Raw genomic sequence first — 23,848 nt, 5'->3', positions numbered from 1 at the left:
AGTTCTACTGTCACGTCCTCAGTTCTAATGTCACGTCCTCAGTTCTAATGTCAGTTCTACTGTCAGTTCTACTGTCACGTCCTCAGTTCTAATGTCACGTCCTCAGTTCTACTGTCAGTTCTAATGTCACGTCCTCAGTTCTACTGTCAGTTCTAATGTCACGTCCTCAGTTCCACTGTCAGTTCTAATGTCACGTCCTCAGTTCTACTGTCACGTCCTCAGTTCTACTGACAGTTCTACTGTCACGTCCTCAGTTCTACTGTCAGTTCTACTGTCACGTCCTCAGTTCTCCTGTCACGTCCTCAGTTCTACTGTCAGTTCTACTGTCACGTCCTCAGTTCTACTGTCACGTCCTCAGTTCTACTGTCAGTTCTACTGTCACGTCCTCAGTTCTCCTGTCAGTTCTAATGTCACGTCCTCAGTTCTACTGTCAGTTCTACTGTCACGTCCTCAGTTCTACTGTCAGTTCTACTGTCAGTTCTAATGTCACGTCCTCAGTTCTAATGTCACGTCCTCAGTTCTAATGTCAGTTCTACTGTCAGTTCTACTGTCACGTCCTCAGTTCTAATGTCACGTCCTCAGTTCTAATGTCACGTCCTCAGTTCTAATGTCAGTTCTACTGTCAGTTCTAATGTCACGTCCTCAGTTCTACTGTCACGTCCTCAGTTCTACTGTCACGTCCTCAGTTCTACTGTCAGTTCTAATGTCACGTCCTCAGTTCTACTGTCACGTCCTCAGTTCTACTGTCAGTTCTAATGTCACGTCCTCAGTTCTACTGTCACGTCCTCAGTTCTACTGTCAGTTCTAATGTCACGTCCTCAGTTCCACTGTCAGTTCTAATGTCACGTCCTCAGTTCTAATGTCACGTCCTCAGTTCTAATGTCACGTCCTCAGTTCTACTGTCAGTTCTAATGTCACGTCCTCAGTTCTAATGTCTTTTCCTCAGTTCTACTGTCAGTTCTAATGTCACGTCCTCAGTTCTACTGTCACGTCCTCAGTTCTACTGTCATGTCCTCAGTTCTACTGTCACATCCTCAGTTCTACTATCACGTCATCAGTTCTACTGTCAGTTCTATTGTCACGTCCTCAGTTCTACTGTCACGTCCTCAGTTCTAATGTCACGTCCTCAGTTCTACTGTCACGTCCTCAGTTCTAATGTCACGTCCTCAGTTCTACTGTCACGTCCTCAGTTCTAATGTCAGTTCTAATGTCACGTCCTCAGTTCTACTGTCAGTTCTAATGTCACGTCCTCAGTTCTACTGACAGTTCTAATGTCATGTCCTCAGTTCTACTGTCAGTTCTAATGTCACGTCCTCAGTTCTACTGACAGTTCTAATGTCACGTCCTCAGTTCTACTGACAGTTCTAATGCCACGTCCTCAGTTCTAATGTCACGTCCTCAGTTCTAATATCACGTCCTCAGTTCTACTGACAGTTCTAATGTCATGTCCTCAGTTCTACTGTCAGTTCTACTGTCAGTTCTAATGTCACGTCCTCAGTTCTAATGTCACGTCCTCAGTTCTACTGTCAGTTCTACTGTCAGTTCTACTGTCATGTCCTCAGTTCTACTGTCAGTTCTACTGTCACGTCCTCAGTTCTACTGTCAGTTCTAATGTCATGTCCTCAGTTCTACTGTCAGTTCTAATGTCACGTCCTCACTTCTACTGTCAGTTCTACTGTCATGTCCTCAGTTCTACTGTCAGTTCTAATGTCACGTCCTCAGTTCTCCTAGTTCTCACAAGTAAAAAGCAAAGGCAAAACATCACATCTTAGTTCTCGGTCCAGGGGCCCCCTGGTTTCAGGTTTTGGTTTTTGCCCAAGCACAACACAGCTGATTCAAGTAATAAATGCATGATGATGAGTTTGTTATTTGAATTAGCTGTGTAGAGCTAGGGCAAAAACTAAACGTGCACCCAGGGTGGGCCCCAGGACCGAGGGGTCGGGACCCCAGGACCGAGTTTAGAAAACCCTGCTCTAGAGCAGGGCTGTCGAACTCATTTTTCCCCGTGGGCCGCATTCGGTATTCAGCGAGGTTCAGAGGGAGACACTGAAAATGTGTTATTTTTCCTCGCTGTATAAATCTGCCAGAAATAGTCCTCCAGTTATCATTTTGTGATTTTGTCTACTCCCTGACTGTCTAGCTTTCATTGATGTGATTATTAGCGAGCTGGAAACTGTTTTACTCAAACCACCAAATGTTTGACAGCCCTGGTCTAGTGGTTAATCTGTTTATGTTTGTCATGTTAGTCAAGAAGAAGTACCCTCAAAACACTGACAATGTGTCCCTTTATGTCATCTATTTATCCTCTGATCTCCCCTGGGATTCAGATACTATTCACTGTACTGCATGACTAATCTACTATGAAGTACCCTCTATTCACTGACTAATCTACCATGAAAGTAATCATGAAAAAAACCACTTGATGAAACATAATAACAATACTGATTAACTGTAGAGTTTTACTGTTATCAATATGTACTGATAGACTGTTATCAATATGTACTGATCTACTGTTATCAATATGTACTGATAGACTGTTATCAATATGTACTGATTGACTGTTATCAATATGTACTGATAGACTGTTATCAATATGTACTGATCTACTGTTATCAATATGTACTGATAGACTGTTATCAATATGTACTGATTGACTGTTATCAATATGTACTGATTGACAGTTATCAATATGTACTGATCTACTGTTATCAATATGTACTGATAGACTGTTATCAATATGTACTGATAGACGGTTATCAATATGTACTGATAGACGGTTATCAATATGCACGGATAGACTGTAGAGATCTACTGTTATCAATATGTACTGATAGACTGTAGAGATCTACTGTTATCAATATGTACTGATTTTACTGTTATCAATATGTACTGATTTACTGTTATCAATATGTACTGATAGACTGTAGAGATCTACTGTTATCAATATGTACTGATAGACTGTTATCAATATGTACTGATTGACTGTTATCAATATGTACTGATAGACTGTAGAGATTTACTGTTATCAATATGTACTGATAGACTGTTATCAATATGTACTGATAGACTGTAGAGATCTACTGTTATCAATATGTACTGATAGACTGTTATCAATATGTACTGATAGACTGTTATCAATATGTACTGATAGACTGTTATCAATATGTACTGATTGACTGTTATCAATATGTACTGATTGACTGTTATCAATATGTACTGATAGACTGTTATCAATATGTACTGATAGACTGTTATCAATATGTACTGATAGACTGTTATCAATATGTACTGATTGACTGTTATCAATATGTACTGATTGACTGTTATCAATATGTACTGATTGACAGTTATCAATATGTACTGATTGACTGTTATCAATATGTACTGATTGACTGTTATCAATATGTACTGATAGACTGTTATCAATATGTACTGATAGACTGTTATCAATATGTACTGATCTACTGTTATCAATATGTACTGATGTACTGTTATCAATATGTACTGATTGACTGTTATCAATATGTACTGATAGACTGTTATCAATATGTACTGATTGACTGTTATCAATATGTACTGATTGACTGTTGTCAATATGTACTGATAGACTGTTATCAATATGTACTGATTGACTGTTATCAATATGTACTGATAGACTGTTATCAATATTTACTGATTGACTGTTATCAATATGTACTGATTGACAGTTATCAATATGTACTGATTGACTGTTATCAATATGTACTGATTGACTGTTATCAATATGTACTGATAGACTGTTATCAATATGTACTGATAGACTGTTATCAATATGTACTGATTGACTGTTATCAATATGTACTGATAGACTGTTATCAATATGTACTGATTGACTGTTATCAATATGTACTGATAGACTGTTATCAATATGTACTGATTGACTGTTATCAATATGTACTGATTGACTGTTATCAATATGTACTGATAGACTGTTATCAATATGTACTGATTGACTGTTATCAATATGTACTGATAGACTGTTATCAATATGTACTGATTGACTGTTATCAATATGTACTGATAGACTGTTATCAATATGTACTGATTGACTGTTATCAATATGTACTGATTGACTGTTATCAATATGTACTGATTGACTGTTATCAATATGTACTGATTGACTGTTATCAATATGTACTGATAGACTGTTATCAATATGTACTGATAGACTGTTATCAATATGTACTGACAGACTGTTATCAATATGTACTGATAGACTGTTATCAATATGTACTGATAGACTGTTATCAATATGTACTGATGTACTGTTATCAATATGTACTGATAGACTGTTATCAATATGTACTGATTGACTGTTATCAATATGTACTGATTGACTGTTATCAATATGTACTGATAGACTGTTATCAATATGTACTGAGAGACTGTTATTAATATGTACTGATAGACTGTTATCAATATGTACTGATAGACTGTTATCAATATGTACTGATTGACTGTTATCAATATGTACTGATTGACTGTTATCAATATGCACTGATAGACTGTTATCAATATGTACTGATAGACTGTTATCAATATGTACTGATAGACTGTTATCAATATGTACTGACAGACTGTTATCAATATGTACTGATAGACTGTTATCAATATGTACTGATAGACTGTTATCAATATGTACTGACAGACTGTTATCAATATGTACTGATAGACTGTTATCAATATGTACTGATAGACTGTTATCAATATGTACTGATGTACTGTTATCAATATGTACTGATAGACTGTTATCAATATGTACTGATTGACTGTTATCAATATGTACTGATTGACTGTTATCAATATGTACTGATTGACTGTTATCAATATGTACTGATTGACTGTTATCAATATGTACTGATAGACTGTTATCAATATGTACTGAGAGACTGTTATTAATATGTACTGATAGACTGTTATCAATATGTACTGATGTACTGTTATCAATATGTACTGATAGACTGTTATCAATATGTACTGATGTACTGTTATCAATATGTACTGATAGACTGTAGAGATCTACTGTTATCAATATGTACTGATAGACTGTTATCAATATGTACTGATAGACTGTTATCAATATGTACTGATAGACTGTTATCAATATGTACTGATAGACTGTTATCAATATGTACTGATAGACTGTTATCAATATGTACTGATGTACTGTTATCAATATGTACTGATAGACTGTAGAGATCTACTGTACATTACTCACTGTGCAATCAACACGGCATTATGCAGCTTTTCTACAAGACACACAGGAGGCAACTAGCAGCAGTTAGTGTGACTGCATTTTGTGTGACTGTGGGGTTTCTAAGGTTGATTGGTGTGTGTGTGTGTGTGTGTGTGTGTGTGTGTGTGTGTGTGTGTGTGTGTGTGTGTGTGTGTGTGTGTGTGTGTGTGTGTGTGTGTGTGTGTGTGTGTGTGTGTGTGTGTGTGTGTGTGTGTGTGTGTGTGTGTGTGTGTGTGTGTGCGTGTGTGATCCTCTACAGAGCCCAGAGAGGCCCCATCTGAGGTGAAAGCTTCCAGCATTTCCTCTTCGGAAATCAAAGTAACTTGGAGGCCACCCAACCCTGGCCCTGGGAGACCACGGGGATACGAGGTGTGTGTGTGCATTATACATAACATTTATCATTAGATACATCTAAATGAAACAAATAAATGTAAATACTACAATAAAAGACAGGTTTTTAAAGAGACACACCCAATGTCTTCTTTTGTCAGGTGAGCTACAGGATGGACAGTGAGCAGGAGGAGTCAGGGAACCGGAAGAAGACAGCGGGGAACGAGACGTCTATGGTGCTGACAGGCCTGGAGGGCAACAGTGTGTACGTCATCACAGTCAGAGGCTTCAACAGTATCGGCCAGGGCCCTGCATCGAGCGCTAGCACCGCCAAGACCAAGAAAGACCGTGAGTACAGTAACTCACACACTACCAGCCAGCCCACCTAGCACCGCCAAGACCAAGAAAGACCGTGAGTACAGCAACTCACACACTACCAGCCAGCCCACCTAGCACCGCCAAGACCAAGAAAGACCGTGAGTACAGCAACTCACACACTACCAGCCAGCCCACCTAGCACCGCCAAGACCAAGAAAGACCGTGAGTACAGTAACTCACACACTACCAGCCAGCCCACCTAGCACCGCCAAGACCAAGAAAGACCGTGAGTACAGCAACTCACACACTACCAGCCAGCCCACCTAGCACCGCCAAGACCAAGAAAGACCGTGAGTACAGTAACTCACACACTACCAGCCAGCCCACCTAGCACCGCCAAGACCAAGAAAGACCGTGAGTACAGCAACTCACACACTACCAGCCAGCCCACCTAGCACCGCCAAGACCAAGAAAGACCGTGAGTACAGTAACTCACACACTACCAGCCAGCCCACCTAGCTCTGCCAAGACCAAGAAAGACCGTGAGTACACCGCTCATACAAACCTGAGCTGAATAGAGAGGGGGGGATACTGTATGTACACTTGAATTAAGCAGCAAGGCACATGAATACAGGTAAAGGTAAGAGGCAGTGCTGTATATTGAATACAGTCACAGGTAAGAGGCAGTGCTGTATCATGAATACAGGTAAGAGGCAGTGCTGTATCATGAATAGAGTCACAGATAAGAGGCAGTGCTGTATCATGAATACAGTCACAGGTAAGAGGCAATGCTGTATCATGAATACAGGTAAGAGGCAGTGCTGTATCATGAATACAGTCACAGATAAGAGGCAGTGCTGTATCATGAATACAGGTAAGAGGCAGTGCTGTATCATGAATAGAGTCACAGATAAGAGGCAGTGCTGTATCATGAATACAGGTAAGAGGCAGTGCTGTATCATGAATACAGTCACAGGTAAGAGGCAGTGCTGTATCATGAATACAGGTAAGAGGCAGTGCTGTATCATGAATACAGGTAAGAGGCAGTGCTGTATCATGAATACAGGTAAGAGGCAGTGCTGTATCATGAATACAGTCAAAGGTAAGAGGCAGTGCTGTATCATGAATACAGTCACAGATAAGAGGCAGTGCTGTATCATGAATACAGGTAAGAGGCAGTGCTGTATCATGAATACAGGTAAGAGGCAGTGCTGTATCATGAATACAGGTAAGAGGCAGTGCTGTATCATGAATACAGGTAAGAGGCAGTGCTGTATCATGAATACAGGTAAGAGGCAGTGCTGTATCATGAATACAGGTAAGAGGCAGTGCTGTATCATGAATACAGGTAAGAGGCAGTGCTGTATCATGAATACAGGTAAGAGGCAGTGCTGTATCATGAATACAGGTAAGAGGCAGTGCTTTATCATGAATACAGGTAAGAGGCAGTGCTGTATCATGAATACAGGTAAGAGGCAGTGCTGTATCATGGATACAGGTAAGAGGCAGTGCTGTATCATGAATACAGATAAGAGGCAGTGCTGTATCATGAATACAGGTAAGAGGCAGTGCTGTATCATGAATACAGGTAAGAGGCAGTGCTGTATCATGAATACAGGTAAGAGGCAGTGCTGTATCATGAATACAGGTAAGAGGCAGTGCTGTATCATGAATACAGGTAAGAGGCAGTGCTGTATCATGAATACAGGTAAGAGGCAGTGCTGTATCATGAATACAGGTAAGAGGCAGTGCTGTATCATGAATACAGGTAAGAGGCAGTGCTGTATCATGAATACAGGTAAGAGGCAGTGCTGTATCATGAATACAGGTAAGAGGCAGTGCTGTATCATGAATACAGGTAAGAGGCAGTGCTGTATCATGAATACAGATAAGAGGCAGTGCTGTATCATGAATACAGATAAGAGGCAGTGCTGTATCATGAATACAGGTAAGAGGCAGTGCTGTATCATGAATACAGGTAAGAGGCAGTGCTGTATCATGAATACAGGTAAGAGGCAGTGCTGTATCATGAATACAGGTAAGAGGCAGTGCTGTATCATGAATACAGATAAGAGGCAGTGCTGTATCATGAATACAGGTAAGAGGCAGTGCTGTATCATGAATACAGGTAAGAGGCAGTGCTGTATCATGAATACAGTCACAGGTAAGAGGCAGTGCTGTATCATGAATACAGTCACAGGTAAGAGGCAGTGCTGTATCATGAATACAGGTAAGAGGCAGTGCTGTATCATGAATACAGGTAAGAGGCAGTGCTGTATCATGAATACAGTCACAGGTAAGAGGCAGTGCTGTATCATGAATACAGGTAAGAGGCAGTGCTGTATCATGAATACAGGTAAGAGGCAGTGCTGTATCATGAATACAGTCACAGGTAAGAGGCAGTGCTGTATCATGAATACAGGTAAGAGGCAGTGCTGTATCATGAATACAGTCACAGGTAAGAGGCAGTGCTGTATCATGAATACAGTCACAGGTAAGAGGCAGTGCTGTATCATGAATACAGGTAAGAGGCAGTGCTGTATCATGAATACAGGTAAGAGGCAGTGCTGTATCATGAATACAGGTAAGAGGCAGTGCTGTATCATGAATACAGGTAAGAGGCAGTGCTGTATCATGAATACAGGTAAGAGGCAGTACTGTATCATGAATACAGGTAAGAGGCAGTGCTGTATCATGAATACAGGTAAGAGGCAGTACTGTATCATGAATACAGTCACAGGTAAGAGGCAGTGCTGTATCATGAATACAGTCACAGGTAAGAGGCAGTGCTGTATCATGGATACAGTCACAGGTAAATGGCGTTGTTCGACACGATAACGGAGGGCCAGTCAACCCATTTACCTGTGACTGTATTCATGATCAAAAACGGCCTCGAATGCCTTTATTAAACGGTTACCAACATATTTAAATAATGATGAATAACATATTTTCATTAAAACGTTATTTTGATTAATTAAATTCATACAATGTCATTCTTCCACCAGAAGACATAGTCCAGACAAACCTCTGGATGTTAGTTATTTTGGTCATGTTGCGACAGGCGCCAGCCAGTCTTTCATTATGTTAAAATAGTTGCTATGCAAAAGGTCTGGTCGTCCTTTCTAAACAAAATGGTTGCTATTCAGGCTGGATAACATTCTTGTCACTTGCTAGCTAGCTAGCTCAGCTAACTCAGTCATGTCAAACATTGAACCTGGAATTACAGGACACTAGCTGCATTTTCATTTGTTTGAGCCTTTTTTCTATTGTTATTTACTTGGATATGTCCAACTGGCTCAGTAAAACATTGTCTCGTCTCGTCTAAGCACCATTCACTCTCTGTGGTGCTACAGAGTAGGGATGTGCAGTTAGCACATGATTCATTCTCTTTATGGACTCGAGGGTCATGATTTGTATTTTTCGAATGACTCATTCATCTTAGTTGTTTGTTTGACCTGCTGGCCGCAATGAACTCTTACAGCAGGGTTAATACGCTCTCATCTGTCTCAGCGACCAGCAACTGTCCATCATGTGGGAAATCTGTCATGATGCAGGCAGATGGGGAAAAAGACATGTTTACAACTGACAATTGATCACATGGTGATTATTTATGGAATGTTATGATGGACACAGCTGTTGATGTTGACCCAAAATGTACACAGTCTCCCATTGTTCAAGAAACTCGAATTCGAGAGCAAATCGTTTGGAGTGTTGCAGTTGGAACGTTATTGTGCTTATCACCCGCAGTCAAGCATTCTGCCTAGAGATGTTCACAATCTAGTCCAGTTCCACAACGAGACACCTACTCATACTCATAAGATTTTTGTTCATTTTTAATAGTTTCTACATTGTAGAATAATAGTGAAGACATCAACACTATGAAAGAACACATATGGAATCATGTAGTAACCCCTAAAAATATTTCTAAATATATTTTATATTTGAGATTCTTCAAAGTAGCCACCATTTGCCTTTGATGACATCTTTGCACACTCTTGGAATTCTCTCAACCAGCTTCATGAGGTAGTCACCTGGAATACATTTCAATGAACAGGTGTGCCAAGTTAAAAGTTCATTTGTGGAATTTCTTTCCTTCTTAATGCATTTGAGCCAATCAGTTGTGTTGTGACAAGGTAAGGGTGGTATACAGAAGATAGCCCTATTTGGTAAAAGACCAAGTCCATATTATGGCAAGAACATCTCAAATAAGCAAAGAGAAATGAAATGATTACTGTATGCCTCGCTGTATGTCTCTCCCAAATGTCAATATGCCTTGTATACTGTTGTTCAGGTTAGTTATCATTGTTTTAGTTCACAATGGAGCCCCTAGATCCACTCTGCATACCCCTGTTACCTCCTTTGTCCCACCCCCACACATGCGGTGACCTCACCCATTACAACCAGCATGTCCAGAGATACAACCTCTCTCATCATCACCCAGTGCCTGGGCTTACCTCCGCTGTACCCGCACCCCACCATACCCCTGTCTGCGCATTATGCCCTGAATATATTCTACCATGCCCAGAAACCTGCTCCTCTTATCCTCTGCCCCCAACGCTCTAGGCGACCAGTTTTGATAGCCTTTAGCCGCACCCTCATACTACTCCTTCTCTGTTCCGCGGGTGATGTGGAGGTAAACCCAGGCCCTGCATGTCCCCAGGTACCCTCATTTGTTGACTTCTGTGATCGAAAAAGTATTGGTTTTATGCATGTCAACATCAGAAGCCTCCACCCTAAGTTTGTTTTACTCACTGCTTTAGCACACTCTGCCAACCCTGATGTCCTTGCCGTGTCTGAATCCTGGCTCAGGAAGGCCACCAAAAATTCAGAGATTTCCATACCCAACTATAACATCTTCCATCAAGATAGAACTGCCAAAGGGGGCGGAGTCGCAGTCTACTGCAGAGATAGCCTGCAAAGTAATGTCATACTTTCCAGGTCCATACCCAAACAGTTTGAACTACTAATTTTGAAAATTACTCTCTCCAGAAACAAGTCTCTCACTGTTGCCGCCTGCTACCGACCCCGTCAGCTCCCAGCTGTGCCCTGGACACCATTTGTGAATTGATCGCCCCCATCTAGCTTCAGAGTTTGTTCTGTTAGGTGACCTAAACTGGGATATGCTTAACACCCCGGCAGTCCTACAATCTAAGCTAGATGCCCTCAATCTCACTCAAATCATCAAGGAACCCACCAGGTACAACCCTAACTCTGTAAACAAGGGCACCCTCATAGACGTCATCCTGACCAACTGGCCCTCCAAATATACCTCCGCTGTCTTCAACCAGGATCTCAGTGATCACTGCCTCATCGCCTGTATCCGCCACGGAGCCGCAGTCAAACGACCACCCCTCATCACTGTCAAACGCTCCCTAAAACACTTCTGTGAGCAGGCCTTTCTAATCGACCTGGCCCGTGTATCCTGGAAGGACATTGACCTCATCCCGTCAGTTGAGGATGCCTGGTCATTCTTTAAAAGTAACTTCCTCACCATTTTAGATAAGCATGCTCCGTTCAAAAAATGCAGAACCAAGAACAGATACAGCCCTTGGTTCACTCCAGACCTGACTGCCCTCGACCAGCACAAAAACATCCTGTGGCGGACTGCAATAGCATCGAATAGCCCCGTGATATGCAACTGTTCAGGGAAGTCAGGAACCAATACACGCAGTCAGTCAGGAAAGCTAAGGCCAGCTTCTTCAGGCAGAAGTTTGCATCCTGTAGCTCCAACTCCAAAAAGTTCTGGGACACTGTGAAGTCCATGGAGAACAAGAGCACCTCCTCCCAGCTGCCCACTGCACTGAGGCTAGGAAACACGGTCTCCACCGATAAATCCATGATTATCGAAAACTTCAATAAGCACTTCTCAACGGCTGGCCATGCCTTCCGCCTGGCTACTCCAACCTCGGCCAACAGCTCCGCCCCCCGTAGTTCCTCACCCAAGCCTCTCCAGGTTCTCCTTTACCCAAATCCAGATAGCAGATGTTCTGAAAGAGCTGCAAAACCTGGACCCGTACAAATCAGCTGGGCTTGACAATCTGGACCCGCTATTTCTGAAACTATCTGCCGCCATTGTCGCAACCCCTATTACCAGCCTGTTCAACCTCTCTTTCATATCGTCTGAGATCCCCAAGGATTGGAAAGCTGCCGCAGTCATCCCCCTCTTCAAAGGGGAGACACCCTGGACCCAAACTGCTATAGACCTATATCCATCCTGCCCTGCCTATCTAAGGTCTTCGAAAGCCAAGTCAACAAACAGGTCACTGACCATCTCGAATCCCACCGTACCTTCTCCGCTGTGCAATCTGGTTTCCGAGCCGGTCACGGGTGCACCTCAGCCACACTCAAGGTACTAAATGATATCATAACCGCCATCGATAAAAGACAGTACTGTGCAGCCGTCTTCATCGACCTCGCCAAGGCTTTCGACTCTGTCAATCACCAAATTCTTATCGGCAGACTCAACAGCCTCGGTTTTTCGGATGACTGCCTTGCCTGGTTCACCAATTACTTTGCAGACAGAGTTCAGTGTGTCAAATCGGAGGGCATGCTGTCCGGTCCTCTGGCAGTCTCTATGGGGGTGCCACAGGTTTCAATTCTCGGGCCGACTCTTTTCTCTGTATATATCAATGATGTTGCTCTTGCTGCGGGCGATTCCCTGATCCACCTCTACGCAGACGACACCATTCTATATACATTCGGCCCGTCATTGGACACTGTGCTATCAAACCTCCAAACGAGCTTCAATGCCATACAGCACTCCTTCCGTGGCCTCCAACTGCTCTTAAACGCGAGTAAAACCAAATGCATGCTTTTCAACCGATCGCTGCCTGCACCCGCATGCCCGACTAGCATCACCACCCTGGATGGTTCCAACCTTGAATATGTGGACATCTATAAGTACCTAGGTGTCTGGCTAGACTGCAAACTCTCCTTCCAGACTCACATCAAACATCTCCAATCAAAAATCAAATCCAGAGTCGGCTTTCTATTCCGCAACAAAGCCTCCTTCACTCACGCTGCCAAGCTTACCCTAGTAAAACTGACTATCCTACCGATCCTCGACTTCGGCGATGTCATCTACAAAATGGCTTCCAACACTCTACTCAGCAAACTGGATGCAGTCTATCACAGTGCCATCCGTTTTGTCACTAAAGCACCTTATACCACCCACCACTGCGACTTGTATGCTCTAGTCGGCTGGCCCTCACTACATATTCGTCGCCAGACCCACTGGCTCCAGGTCATCTACAAGTCCATGCTAGGTAAAGCTCCGCCTTATCTCAGTTCACTGGTCACGATGGCAACACCCATCCGTAGCACGCGCTCCAGCAGGTGTATCTCACTGATCATCCCTAAAGCCAACACCTCATTTGGCCGCCTTTCGTTCCAGTACTCTGCTGCCTGTGACTGGAACGAATTGCAAAAATCGCTGAAGTTGGAGACTTTTATCTCCCTCACCAACTTCAAACATCAGCTATCCGAGCAGCTAACCGATCGCTGCAGCTGTACATAGTCTATAGGTAAATAGCTCACCCTTTTTCACCTACCTCATTCCCATACTGTTTTTATACTGTTTTTATTTATTTACTTTTCTGCTCTTTTGCACACCAATATCTCTACCTGTACATGCCCATCTGATCATTTATCACTCCAGTGTTAATCTGCAAAATTGTATTATTCGCCTACCTCCACATGCCTTTTGCACACATTGTATATAGACTGCCCATTTTTTTCTACTGTGTTATTGACTTGCTAATTGTTTACTCCATGTGTAACTCTGTGTTGTCTGTTCACACTGCTATGCTTTATCTTGGCCAGGTCGCAGTTGCAAATGAGAACTTGTTCTCAACTAGCCTACCTGGTTAAATAAAGGTGAAATAAATAAAAAATAAAAAATGACAGTCCATCATCACTTTAAGACATGAAGGTCAGTCAATCAGGAACGTTTCAAGAACTTTGAAAGATTCTTCAAGTGCAGTCGCAAAAGCCATAAGTGCTATGATGAAACTGACTCTCATGAGGATCGCCAGAGGAAAGGAAAGACCCAGAGTTTCCTCTGCTGCAAAGGATAAGTTCATTAGAGTTACCAGCCTCAGACATTGCATCCCAAATAAATTATTCAGAGTTCAAGTAAGACACATCTCAACATCAACTGTTCAGAGGAGACTGTGTGAATGAGGCATTCAGGGTCAAATTGCTGCAAAGAAACCACTTCTAAAGGACACCAATAAGAAGAAGAGACTTGCTTGGGCCAAGTAACATGGGCAATGGACATTAGACTGGTGGAATTCTGTCTTTGATCTGATGAGTTAAAATTTTAGATTTTTGATTCCAACCGCCGTGTCTTTGTGAGATGCAGAGTAGGTGAACGGATGATCTCCACATGTGTGATTCCCATCGTGAAGCATGGAGGAGGAGGCGTGATGGTGTCGGGGTGCTTTGCTGGTGACACTGTCAGCGATTTATATAGAATTCAAGGCACACTTAACTAGCATGGCTACCACAGCATTCTGCAGCGATATGCCAATCCGTCTGGTTCGCACTTATTGGGATTATCATTTGTTAATCAACAGGACACTGACCCAACACACCTCCAGGCTGTGTAAGGGCTATTTGACCCAGAAGGAGAGTGATGGAGTGCTGCATCAGATGACCTGGCCTCCACAATCACCCGACCTCAACCTAATTCAGATGGTTTGGGATGAGTTGGACCTCAGAGTGAAGGAAAAGCAGCCAACAAGTGCTCAGTATATGTGGGAAGTCCTTCAAGACTGTTGGAAAAGCATTCCTCATGAAGATGTTTGAGAGAATGCCAAGAGTGTGCAAAGCTGTCATCAAGGCTAAGGGTGGCTACTTTGAAGAATATAAAATATATTTTCATTTGTTTAACACTCCATGATTCCATATGTGTTATTTCATAGTTTTCATGTAGAAAATCGTAGAAAATTAAGAAAAACCCTTGACTGACCAGAACTGGGACACCACATGACAGTCCCAAAACATGTCCATTAGTGTTCCAACAACATGCATATGTCATCTATCACATTTTGGAGTAGGAATCGGCTTCATCTTAAAACATCTAAATGGGGTTAACCTCTCTATGCTTCTAATGTATACACTGGTATTCTGGGTTTCTAGAGGTAACACATACATTTTCCCAGATGGTATCCCGGTTCAGCTCGTGCCCCAATCCCTGCATTTCACGGTTCCATACTAGAGTGACACCCAATGTAGAGTATTTAACAGACAGTAGCCAATCATACGTGGCAGAGACCATTTTAGATGTTAATGAAGGGTCTATCCATGTAAGCATTATGTGGGATGTTAACGGGGCATCCCATGGTGCACCATACGCTTTTAACGAAGATCTTAACGGTAGGTAAAGGAACCATGAAAAGCCTGGAAGTGAATACATTTTGTTTGAGGTCCTGTAACGTCATTAGCCTCTTATCATTATTATTATTATCATCTTATCATCTCGCAAGTGATGCTCAGCCTTTTCCGTTTACAATGGGTAGACAAAAGGCTTATTGATTGTCGGCAGGTTATGGCCGTATAGGAGAAGATTCACAGAACATCTTAGTGTTGCCTATATGTTTCTCGGTACCATACTTTTAGTGAGTTGGAAATAATTGATCCACATTATTTGAACGTTGAAGAAAATAGATCTGTAAGTCAACTTCGCCTCTCCAAGAAGCTGCAATAGAATCATGGGAATAAACTGTCAAGGTTTTTATGTTGAAAGACCAGTAATATATATATATATATATAATTTGTAAATGGGATGAGACAAACCCCCTGTTCCCTTTGACATGAATTCCTATTTTGGCGGATTCCTATTTTGGCGGATGAGGCATCATAGAGAAAATCCAATTTAGTCGGTCGAGTTCCTCTTTGCTACTTTGTAATGAGATTTGTAATGAGATGGTGCATCTCTGCAAATCAGAGGTGATTTCCTTTTTTCAGTTTGACTTTTAGTTTGTTCCTTCTGCAACCTTGGGAAAATTTGGTGAGTATGCATATGCCCAAATAAAGTCTGCCTCATGCCACTGCATTGGAGATATGCAATTTTACAGGGCTATTGGGTATATTTATTTTCGAGAATGAACCGAAAAGAGTAAACAACTTCAGAATCTGTGGAAGGGAAATTGAGATGTCTGAGAAATACAATAAGGTGTCATAGAATGACACTTTATGCTGCGTACCTTTTTAATATTGATGGATGAAATAGGTGGGTCTAATCGCTGGAGCAAAGGGGCTCCAAAGACAGGGCAAAGAGAATTGGTGATAGTGGACATCCTTGTTTTGTGGGACATTTTAAACAGAAAGTCTTGGATGTTTCCCATCTGCACAACTGCTTGGGATGCAGAATACAATGTTTTTAACATGGAGATACATCCTTTACCAATACCAAATGACTCCAAAACACACCATAAAATGTTCTTGCCTATCAAAGGCTTTTTCTGCATCTAAACTAAAAAGTGCAGCAGGGACTGGGTCGTTTTCGGACACATTTATAATATGGAATAGACGTCTAATATTGTCTGAGGCTAAACGACCCTTTATAAACCCAGTTTGATCATAGCTGGTTAGATTTCCTACAAGCTGTTCCAATCTGTTGGCAAGTACCTTTGCAAACAGCTTGAGCTCTGGTATAATAAGGCTTAAGGGCCTATAACATTGACAGTCTCGGGGAGATTTGCCCTTTTTTAACAAAACTATAATCAGTGAGGTGTTTTGGTCTATATGGAATTCTCCAAGTTTTTATGCATGTTTGATAGAACCAATTAGTGGCCTGACAATATCCCATGTTTCAAGAAACAGCTATGGAGGTGAAAACATCAAGTCCTCGTGATTTGCCTCTGCGTTCTTCGAGAGGAAATGGGGAGTCAAGGAATCCAGATTGTCAAGTTTTTTCCAATGAGGATAAGAAGTGTTTCATCTTACTATGATCAGGGTCGGCCTCTGACGTATATCATTGGGAATAAAACTGACTAAACGTATCTTTAATTTCTGCCAGGTCATGCGACATCTTACCCTGATGGTGTTTGAATTGTATTGATACAAGAACAGGCCTCATTTTGCTTCAGCCTTGCAGCCAAATGTCTTCTAGCTTTTTCCCTCTCAGAATGGTATGTTAATGCGATGCATTAGATTGAAGTGTTATACTCGTGTTTTAATGCTGTTAATATCTTCCCCTTTTGCTCGGTACATTTTTGTTTCTGCTCGTTTTCAACCAGAGAAATCTGTTTTTCCAGATCTACTACTTTTCTTAGGAGGTACAGTTTCCCCCCGAAAAAGCATTTTGTCACCTCCCAAAGTGACAAAAATAATAAATTATTTCAACTTTGCTAGAAGCCGTGTCATAAAAAGCCTTATTCTGCAGTTGTGTTAAAGCTCTTCTGGCACTTTTCTGTTTGTAGCTGTCATGTTAGATACTACACAGACGCCAGGCATCTAAAATATTAAGCTCCGCAGCAAATGAGATGAGATCACCAGAGGCCCGATCAGTTTGAGAGTGAGATGAACCATGAAACCTATCTATTACATAACTGATTTTAAATCTCCTCCCACAACAAGTTGGTATTCTGAAAGATCTAATAGTCTTTTTGAGATTCAAAAGTGAAACATTGTTTCCAAAGTCAGACAGGCATAAAATGAGGCTTATATTAACCCTGCTCAGCAAAAAATAAATGTCCCTTTTTCAGGAACCTGTCCTTAAAAGTTAATTTGTAAAAACTTCACAGATCTTCATTGTAAAGGGTTTAAACACTGTTTCCCATGCTTGTTCAATGAACCATAAACAATTAATGAACATTCACCTGTGGAACGGTCGTTAAGACACTAACAGCTTTCAGACGAAAGGCAAATAAGGTCACAGTTATGAAAACGTAGGACACTAAAGTGACCTTTGTACTGACTGAAAAAACACCTATAGAAGGACAGCTGATCGTCCTCGCTGCAGACCACATGTAACAACACCTGCACAGGATGTGTACATACGAACCTGTCTGTTGGCAACAACTGCCCCAGTTACACCAGGAACGGACAGGTACAGGATGGCAACAACTGCCCCAGTTACACCAGGAACGGACAGGTACAGGATGGCAACAACTGCCCCAGTTACACCAGGAATGGACAGGTACAGGATGGCAACAACAACTGCCCCAGTTACACCAGGAACGGACAGGTACAGGATGGCAACAACTGCCCCAGTTACACCAGGAACGGACAGGTACAGGATGGCAACAACTGCCCCAGTTACACCAGGAACGGACAGGTACAGGATGGCAACAACAACTGCCCCAGTTACAGCAGGAACGGACAGGTACAGGATGGCAACAACAACTGCCCCAGTTACACCAGGAACGGACAGGTACAGGATGGCAACAACAACTGCCCCAGTTACATCAGGAACGGACAGGTACAGGATGGCAACAACTGCCCCAGTTACACCTGGAACGGACAGGTACAGGATGGCAACAACAACTGCCCCAGTTACACCAGGAACACACAATCCCTCCATCACTGCTCAGACGGTCCACAATAAGCTGAGAGAGGCTGGACTGAGGGCTTGTAGGCCTGTTGTAAGGCAGGTCCTCACCAGACATCACCGGCAACAACGTCGCCTATGGGCACAAACCCACCGTCGCTGGACTAGACAGTACTGGAAAAAAGTGCTCTTCACTGACATGTCGTGGTTTTGTCTCACCGGGAGTGATGGTCGGATTCGTGTTTATCGTCAAAGTAATGAGTGTTACACCGAGGCTTGTACTCTGGAGAAGGATCAATTTGGAGGAGGAGGGTCCGTCATGGTCTGGGGCGGTGTGTCGCAGCATCATCGGACTAAGCTTGTTGTCATTGCAGGCAATCTCAACGCTGTGTATTACAGTGAAGACATCCTCTTCCCTCATGTGGTACCCTTCCTGCAGGCTTATCCTTATCCTGACATACTGGTCATTCTTCGGTGTGTGATTTCCTGCAAGACAGGAATGTAAGGGAATACCCCTGTATTGGACAAAAATGAATGGCATGTCATTGGCATCGGACAAACCATATACACATTGGCCAATACCACCCAATTCGGCGTTGATTCATCCAAAGTGTATTGCAAATGCCATATGGTAATTGCCAGTTGTAACACTTTAAAAATTCAACAGGGGGCAAATGCGCTCCACCGGGGTTTTTCATATTGGATATGTAACCCAAATTAATGTCCAAAAGTAAAATTTTGAAAAAATGAACTTTTTTCAAAAACTTATCACCCCTTAAAAAGTGCTTTCTGGACCGTTTTTCGAAATTCTTTCGATTTTTTTGTCAATTACACATGTGTAAGAACTGTATGAATATACTTTTGTCCAATTTTATTATCATAATTTTTTTAATTTTTTTTATATGCGCATAAGGAATATGTTTTGTCCAATTCCAATATGATTTCATAGGAAGTCAAAAGTCAAAAATGTCAAAATTTTGTAAAAAACTTCACACACCCATAAAAAAGTGCTTTCTGGACCGTTTTTCGAAATTCTTTCGATTTTTTGTCAATTACACATGTGTAAGAACTGTATGAATATACTTTTGTCCAATTTTATTATCATAATTTTTTTTTTTTTTTTTTTACATGCGCATAAGGAATATGTTTTGTCCAATTCCAATATGATTTCATAGGAAGTCAAAAGTCAAAAGTCAAAAATGTCAAAATTTTGTAAAAAACTTCACACACCCATAAAAAAGTGCTTTCTGGACCGTTTTTCGAAATTCTTTTGATTTTTTGGTCAATTACACATGTGTAAGAACTGTATGAATATACTTTTGTCCAATTTTATTATCATAATTTTTTTAATTTTTTTTACATGCGCATAAGGAATATGTTTTGTCCAATTCCAATATGATTTCATAGGAAGTCAAAAGTCAAAAGTCAAAAATGTCAAAATTTTGTAAAAACTTCACACACCCTTAAAAAGTGCTTTCTGGACCGTTTTTTGAAATTCTTTCAATTTTTTTTTGTCAATTACACATGTGTAAGAACTGTATGAATATACTTTTGTCCAATTTTATTATCATATTTTTTTATATATTTTTTTAAATTGTGCATAAGGATTTTTTGTGGGCCAAATGACGTAAGAAATTTGACATGCTCAAAAATCCTGCAGAAATGCAAAATTGACTGGCCTGATGAACTCGGGATGGCCGGGCAGTGATAGTTGTTCCTTTCCATCACTCGTTGTGTTGACTTCATCATGTCCATTTTGTGATGTTTTTCACTATATAATCATATTGCAAGTGCACGTGCATTTGCAATATGTTTCAATGTGCATTTACCATATGAAATTTGACCTTGCTCAAAAATGCAAAATTGACTGGTCTGATGAACACAGGATGGCCGAGCAGTGATAGTTGTACATTTCCATCACTCGTTGTGTTGATTTCATCATCTCCGTTAGGTGATGTTTTTACACTATAGAATCATATTGCAAATGCACGTGCATTGTTGTGCAACTGGTAACCCAAAAATAAAAAATATGGTTGTAAATGCATTTACCGGTCATTCTGATATTAATGCTCGCTATGGGAACACAGGATGGCCGGGCAGTGATAGTTGTACATTTCCATCACTCGTTGTGTTGATTTCATCATGTCCATTAGGTGATGTTTTTACACTATAGAATCATATTGCAAGTGCGCGCGCATTTGCAATATGTTTCAATGTGCATTTACCATATGAAATTTGACATGCTCAAAAATGCAAAATTGACTGGTCTGATGGACACAGGATGGCCGAGCAGTGATAGTTGTACATTTCCATCACTCGTTGTGTTGATTTCATCATGTCCATTAGGTGATGTTTTTCACTATAGAATCATATTGCAAGTGCGCGCGCATTTGCAATATGTTTCAATGTGCATTTACCATATGAAATTTGACATGCTCAAAAATGCAAAATTGACTGGTCTGATGAACACAGGATGGCTGAGCAGTGATAGTTGTACATTTCCATGACCTGTTGTGTTGATTTCATCATGTCCATTTGTTTATGTTTTCTCACTTTTGCAAAGTCACTGTGCATTTGCAATATGGTTCAATGGGCAGGTACCATCACGAATTTGTCATGCTATAAAAATCCTGCAGGAATGTGAAATTGACTGGTCTGATGAACACAGGATGGCCGAGCAGTGATAGTTGTACATTTCCATCACTTGTTGTGTTGATTTCATCATGTCCATTAGGTGATGTTTTTCACTATAGAATCATATTGCAAATGCACGTGCATTGTTGTGCAACTGGTAACCCAAAAATTAAAATATGGTTGTAAATGCATTTACCGGGACTCCTATTATCCATGCCCGCTATGGGAGTACCCTACTACGGCCCTCTATCTATGGGGGCAGTCCTGAGTGCTTTATGGACTGTTTAAAATATTCTGATGGATACGCATGTTGTGCAACTGGTGATTGAAAATAGGCACCTGGTAACCCAAAAATGAAAATATGGTTGTGAATGCATTTACCGGTCATTCTGATATTAATGCCCGCTATGGGAACACAGGATGGCCGAGCAGTGATAGTTGTACATTTCCATCACTCGTTGTGTTGATTTCATCATGTCCATTAGGTGATGTTTTTACACTATAGAATCATATTGCAAGTGCGCGCGCATTTGCAATATGTTTCAATGTGCATTTACCATATGAAATTTGAAATGCTCAAAAGTTGTACATTTCCATCACTCGTTGTGTTGATTTCATCATGTCCATTAGGTGATGTTTTTACACTATAGAATCATATTGCAAGTGCGCGCGCATTTGCAATATGTTTCAATGTGCATTTACCATATGAAATTTGACATGCTCAAAAATGCAAAATTGACTGGTCTGATGGACACAGGATGGCCGAGCAGTGATAGTTGTACATTTCCATCACTCGTTGTGTTGATTTCATCATGTCCATTAGGTGATGTTTTTTCACTATAGAATCATATTGCAAGTGCGCGCGCATTTGCAATATGTTTCAATGTGCATTTACCATATGAAATTTGACATGCTCAAAAATGCAAAATTGACTGGTCTGATGAACACAGGATGGCTGAGCAGTGATAGTTGTACATTTCCATCACCTGTTGTGTTGATTTCATCATGTCCATTTGTTTATGTTTTCTCACTTTTGCAAAGTCACTGTGCATTTGCAATATGGTTCAATGGGCAGGTACCATCACGAATTTGTCATGCTATAAAAATCCTGCAGGAATGTGAAATTGACTGGTCTGATGAACACAGGATGGCCGAGCAGTGATAGTTGTACATTTCCATCACTTGTTGTGTTGATTTCATCATGTCCATTAGGTGATGTTTTTTCACTATAGAATCATATTGCAAATGCACGTGCATTGTTGTGCAACTGGTAACCCAAAAATTAAAATATGGTTGTAAATGCATTTACCGGTCATTCTGATATTAATGCTCGCTATGGGAACACAGGATGGCCGGGCAGTGATAGTTGTACATTTCCATCACTCGTTGTGTTGATTTCATCATGTCCATTAGGTGATGTTTTTACACTATAGAATCATATTGCAAGTGCGCGCGCATTTGCAATATGTTTCAATGTGCATTTACCATATGAAATTTGACATGCTCAAAAATGCAAAATTGACTGGTCTGATGGACACAGGATGGCCGAGCAGTGATAGTTGTACATTTCCATCACTCGTTGTGTTGATTTCATCATGTCCATTAGGTGATGTTTTTCACTATAGAATCATATTGCAAGTGCGCGCATTTGTAATATGTTTCAATGTGCATTTACCATGAAATTTGACATGCTCAAAAATGCAAAAATTGACTGGTCTGATGAAACACAGGATGGCTGAGCAGTGATAGTTGTACATTTCCATCACCTGTTGTGTTGATTTCATCATGTCCATTTGTTTATGTTTCTTTCTCACTTTTGGCAAAGTCACTGTGCATTTGCAATATGGTTCAATGGGCAGGTACCATCACGAATTTGTCATGCTATAAAAATCCTGCAGGAATGTGAAATTGACTGGTCTGATGAACACAGGATGGCCGAGCAGTGATAGTTGTACATTTCCATCACTTGTTGTGTTGATTTCATCATGTCCATTAGGTGATGTTTTTCACTATAGAATCATATTGCAAATGCACGTGCATTGTTGTGCAACTGGTAACCCAAAATTAAAATATGGTTGTAAATGCATTTACCGGTCATTCTGATATTAATGCTCGCTTATGGGAACACAGGATGGCCGGGCAGTGATAGTTGTACATTTCCATCACTCGTTGTGTTGATTTCATCATGTCCATTAGGTGATGTTTTTACACTATAGAATCATATTGCAAGTGCGCGCGCATTTGCAATATGTTTCAATGTGCATTTACCATATGAAATTTGACATGCTCAAAAATGCAAAATTGACTGGTCTGATGGACACAGGATGGCCGAGCAGTGATAGTTGTACATTTCCATCACTCGTTGTGTTGATTTCATCATGTCCATTAGGTGATGTTTTTACACTATAGAATCATATTGCAAGTGCGCGCGCATTTGCAATATGTTTCAATGTGCATTTACCATATGAAATTTGACATGCTCAAAAATGCAAAATTGACTGGTCTGATGGACACAGGATGGCCGAGCAGTGATAGCTGTACATTTCATCACTCGTTGTGTTGATTTCATCATGTCCATTAGGTGATGTTTTTTCACTATAGAATCATATTGCAAGTGCGCGCGCATTTGCAATATGTTTCAATGGGCACTTACCATATGAAATTTGTACATGCTCTAAAATCATGCAAATATTGACTGGTCTGATGGGAACACAGGATGGCCGGAGCAGTGATAGTTGTACATTTCCATCACCTGGGTTGTGCTGATTTCCATCATGTCCATTTGTTTATGTTTT

General features: G+C 41.1%; 1 protein-coding gene and 1 long non-coding RNA gene across 3 annotated transcripts in view; both read left to right on the top strand.

Annotated features, from left to right (window-relative positions):
* The window catches only part of cntn5 (contactin 5), a 700,818-nt gene that overhangs the window by 609,302 nt on the left and 67,668 nt on the right, over positions 1-23,848 (top strand). For both annotated transcript variants that reach the window (XM_052468732.1, XM_052468731.1), the window contains exons 20-21: positions 5,535-5,644; positions 5,767-5,953. In XM_052468732.1, coding sequence (XP_052324692.1) covers positions 5,535-5,644; positions 5,767-5,953 — 297 coding nt within the window. The remainder of the gene's footprint in view (positions 1-5,534; positions 5,645-5,766; positions 5,954-23,848) is intronic.
* Positions 20,247-23,573, top strand: LOC127908933 (uncharacterized). Its single transcript, XR_008069071.1, has 3 exons — positions 20,247-20,765; positions 21,684-22,659; positions 23,250-23,573. It is a non-coding gene; the product is annotated as an uncharacterized LOC127908933 (long non-coding RNA).

This window comes from Oncorhynchus keta, chromosome 18 (genome assembly GCF_023373465.1).
Source record: "Oncorhynchus keta strain PuntledgeMale-10-30-2019 chromosome 18, Oket_V2, whole genome shotgun sequence".
In the NCBI taxonomy this organism is placed as follows: domain Eukaryota; kingdom Metazoa; phylum Chordata; class Actinopteri; order Salmoniformes; family Salmonidae; genus Oncorhynchus; species Oncorhynchus keta.
The sequence above is the reverse complement of the archived record's forward strand: the minus strand, read 5'-3'. Positions and strand labels throughout refer to the sequence as shown.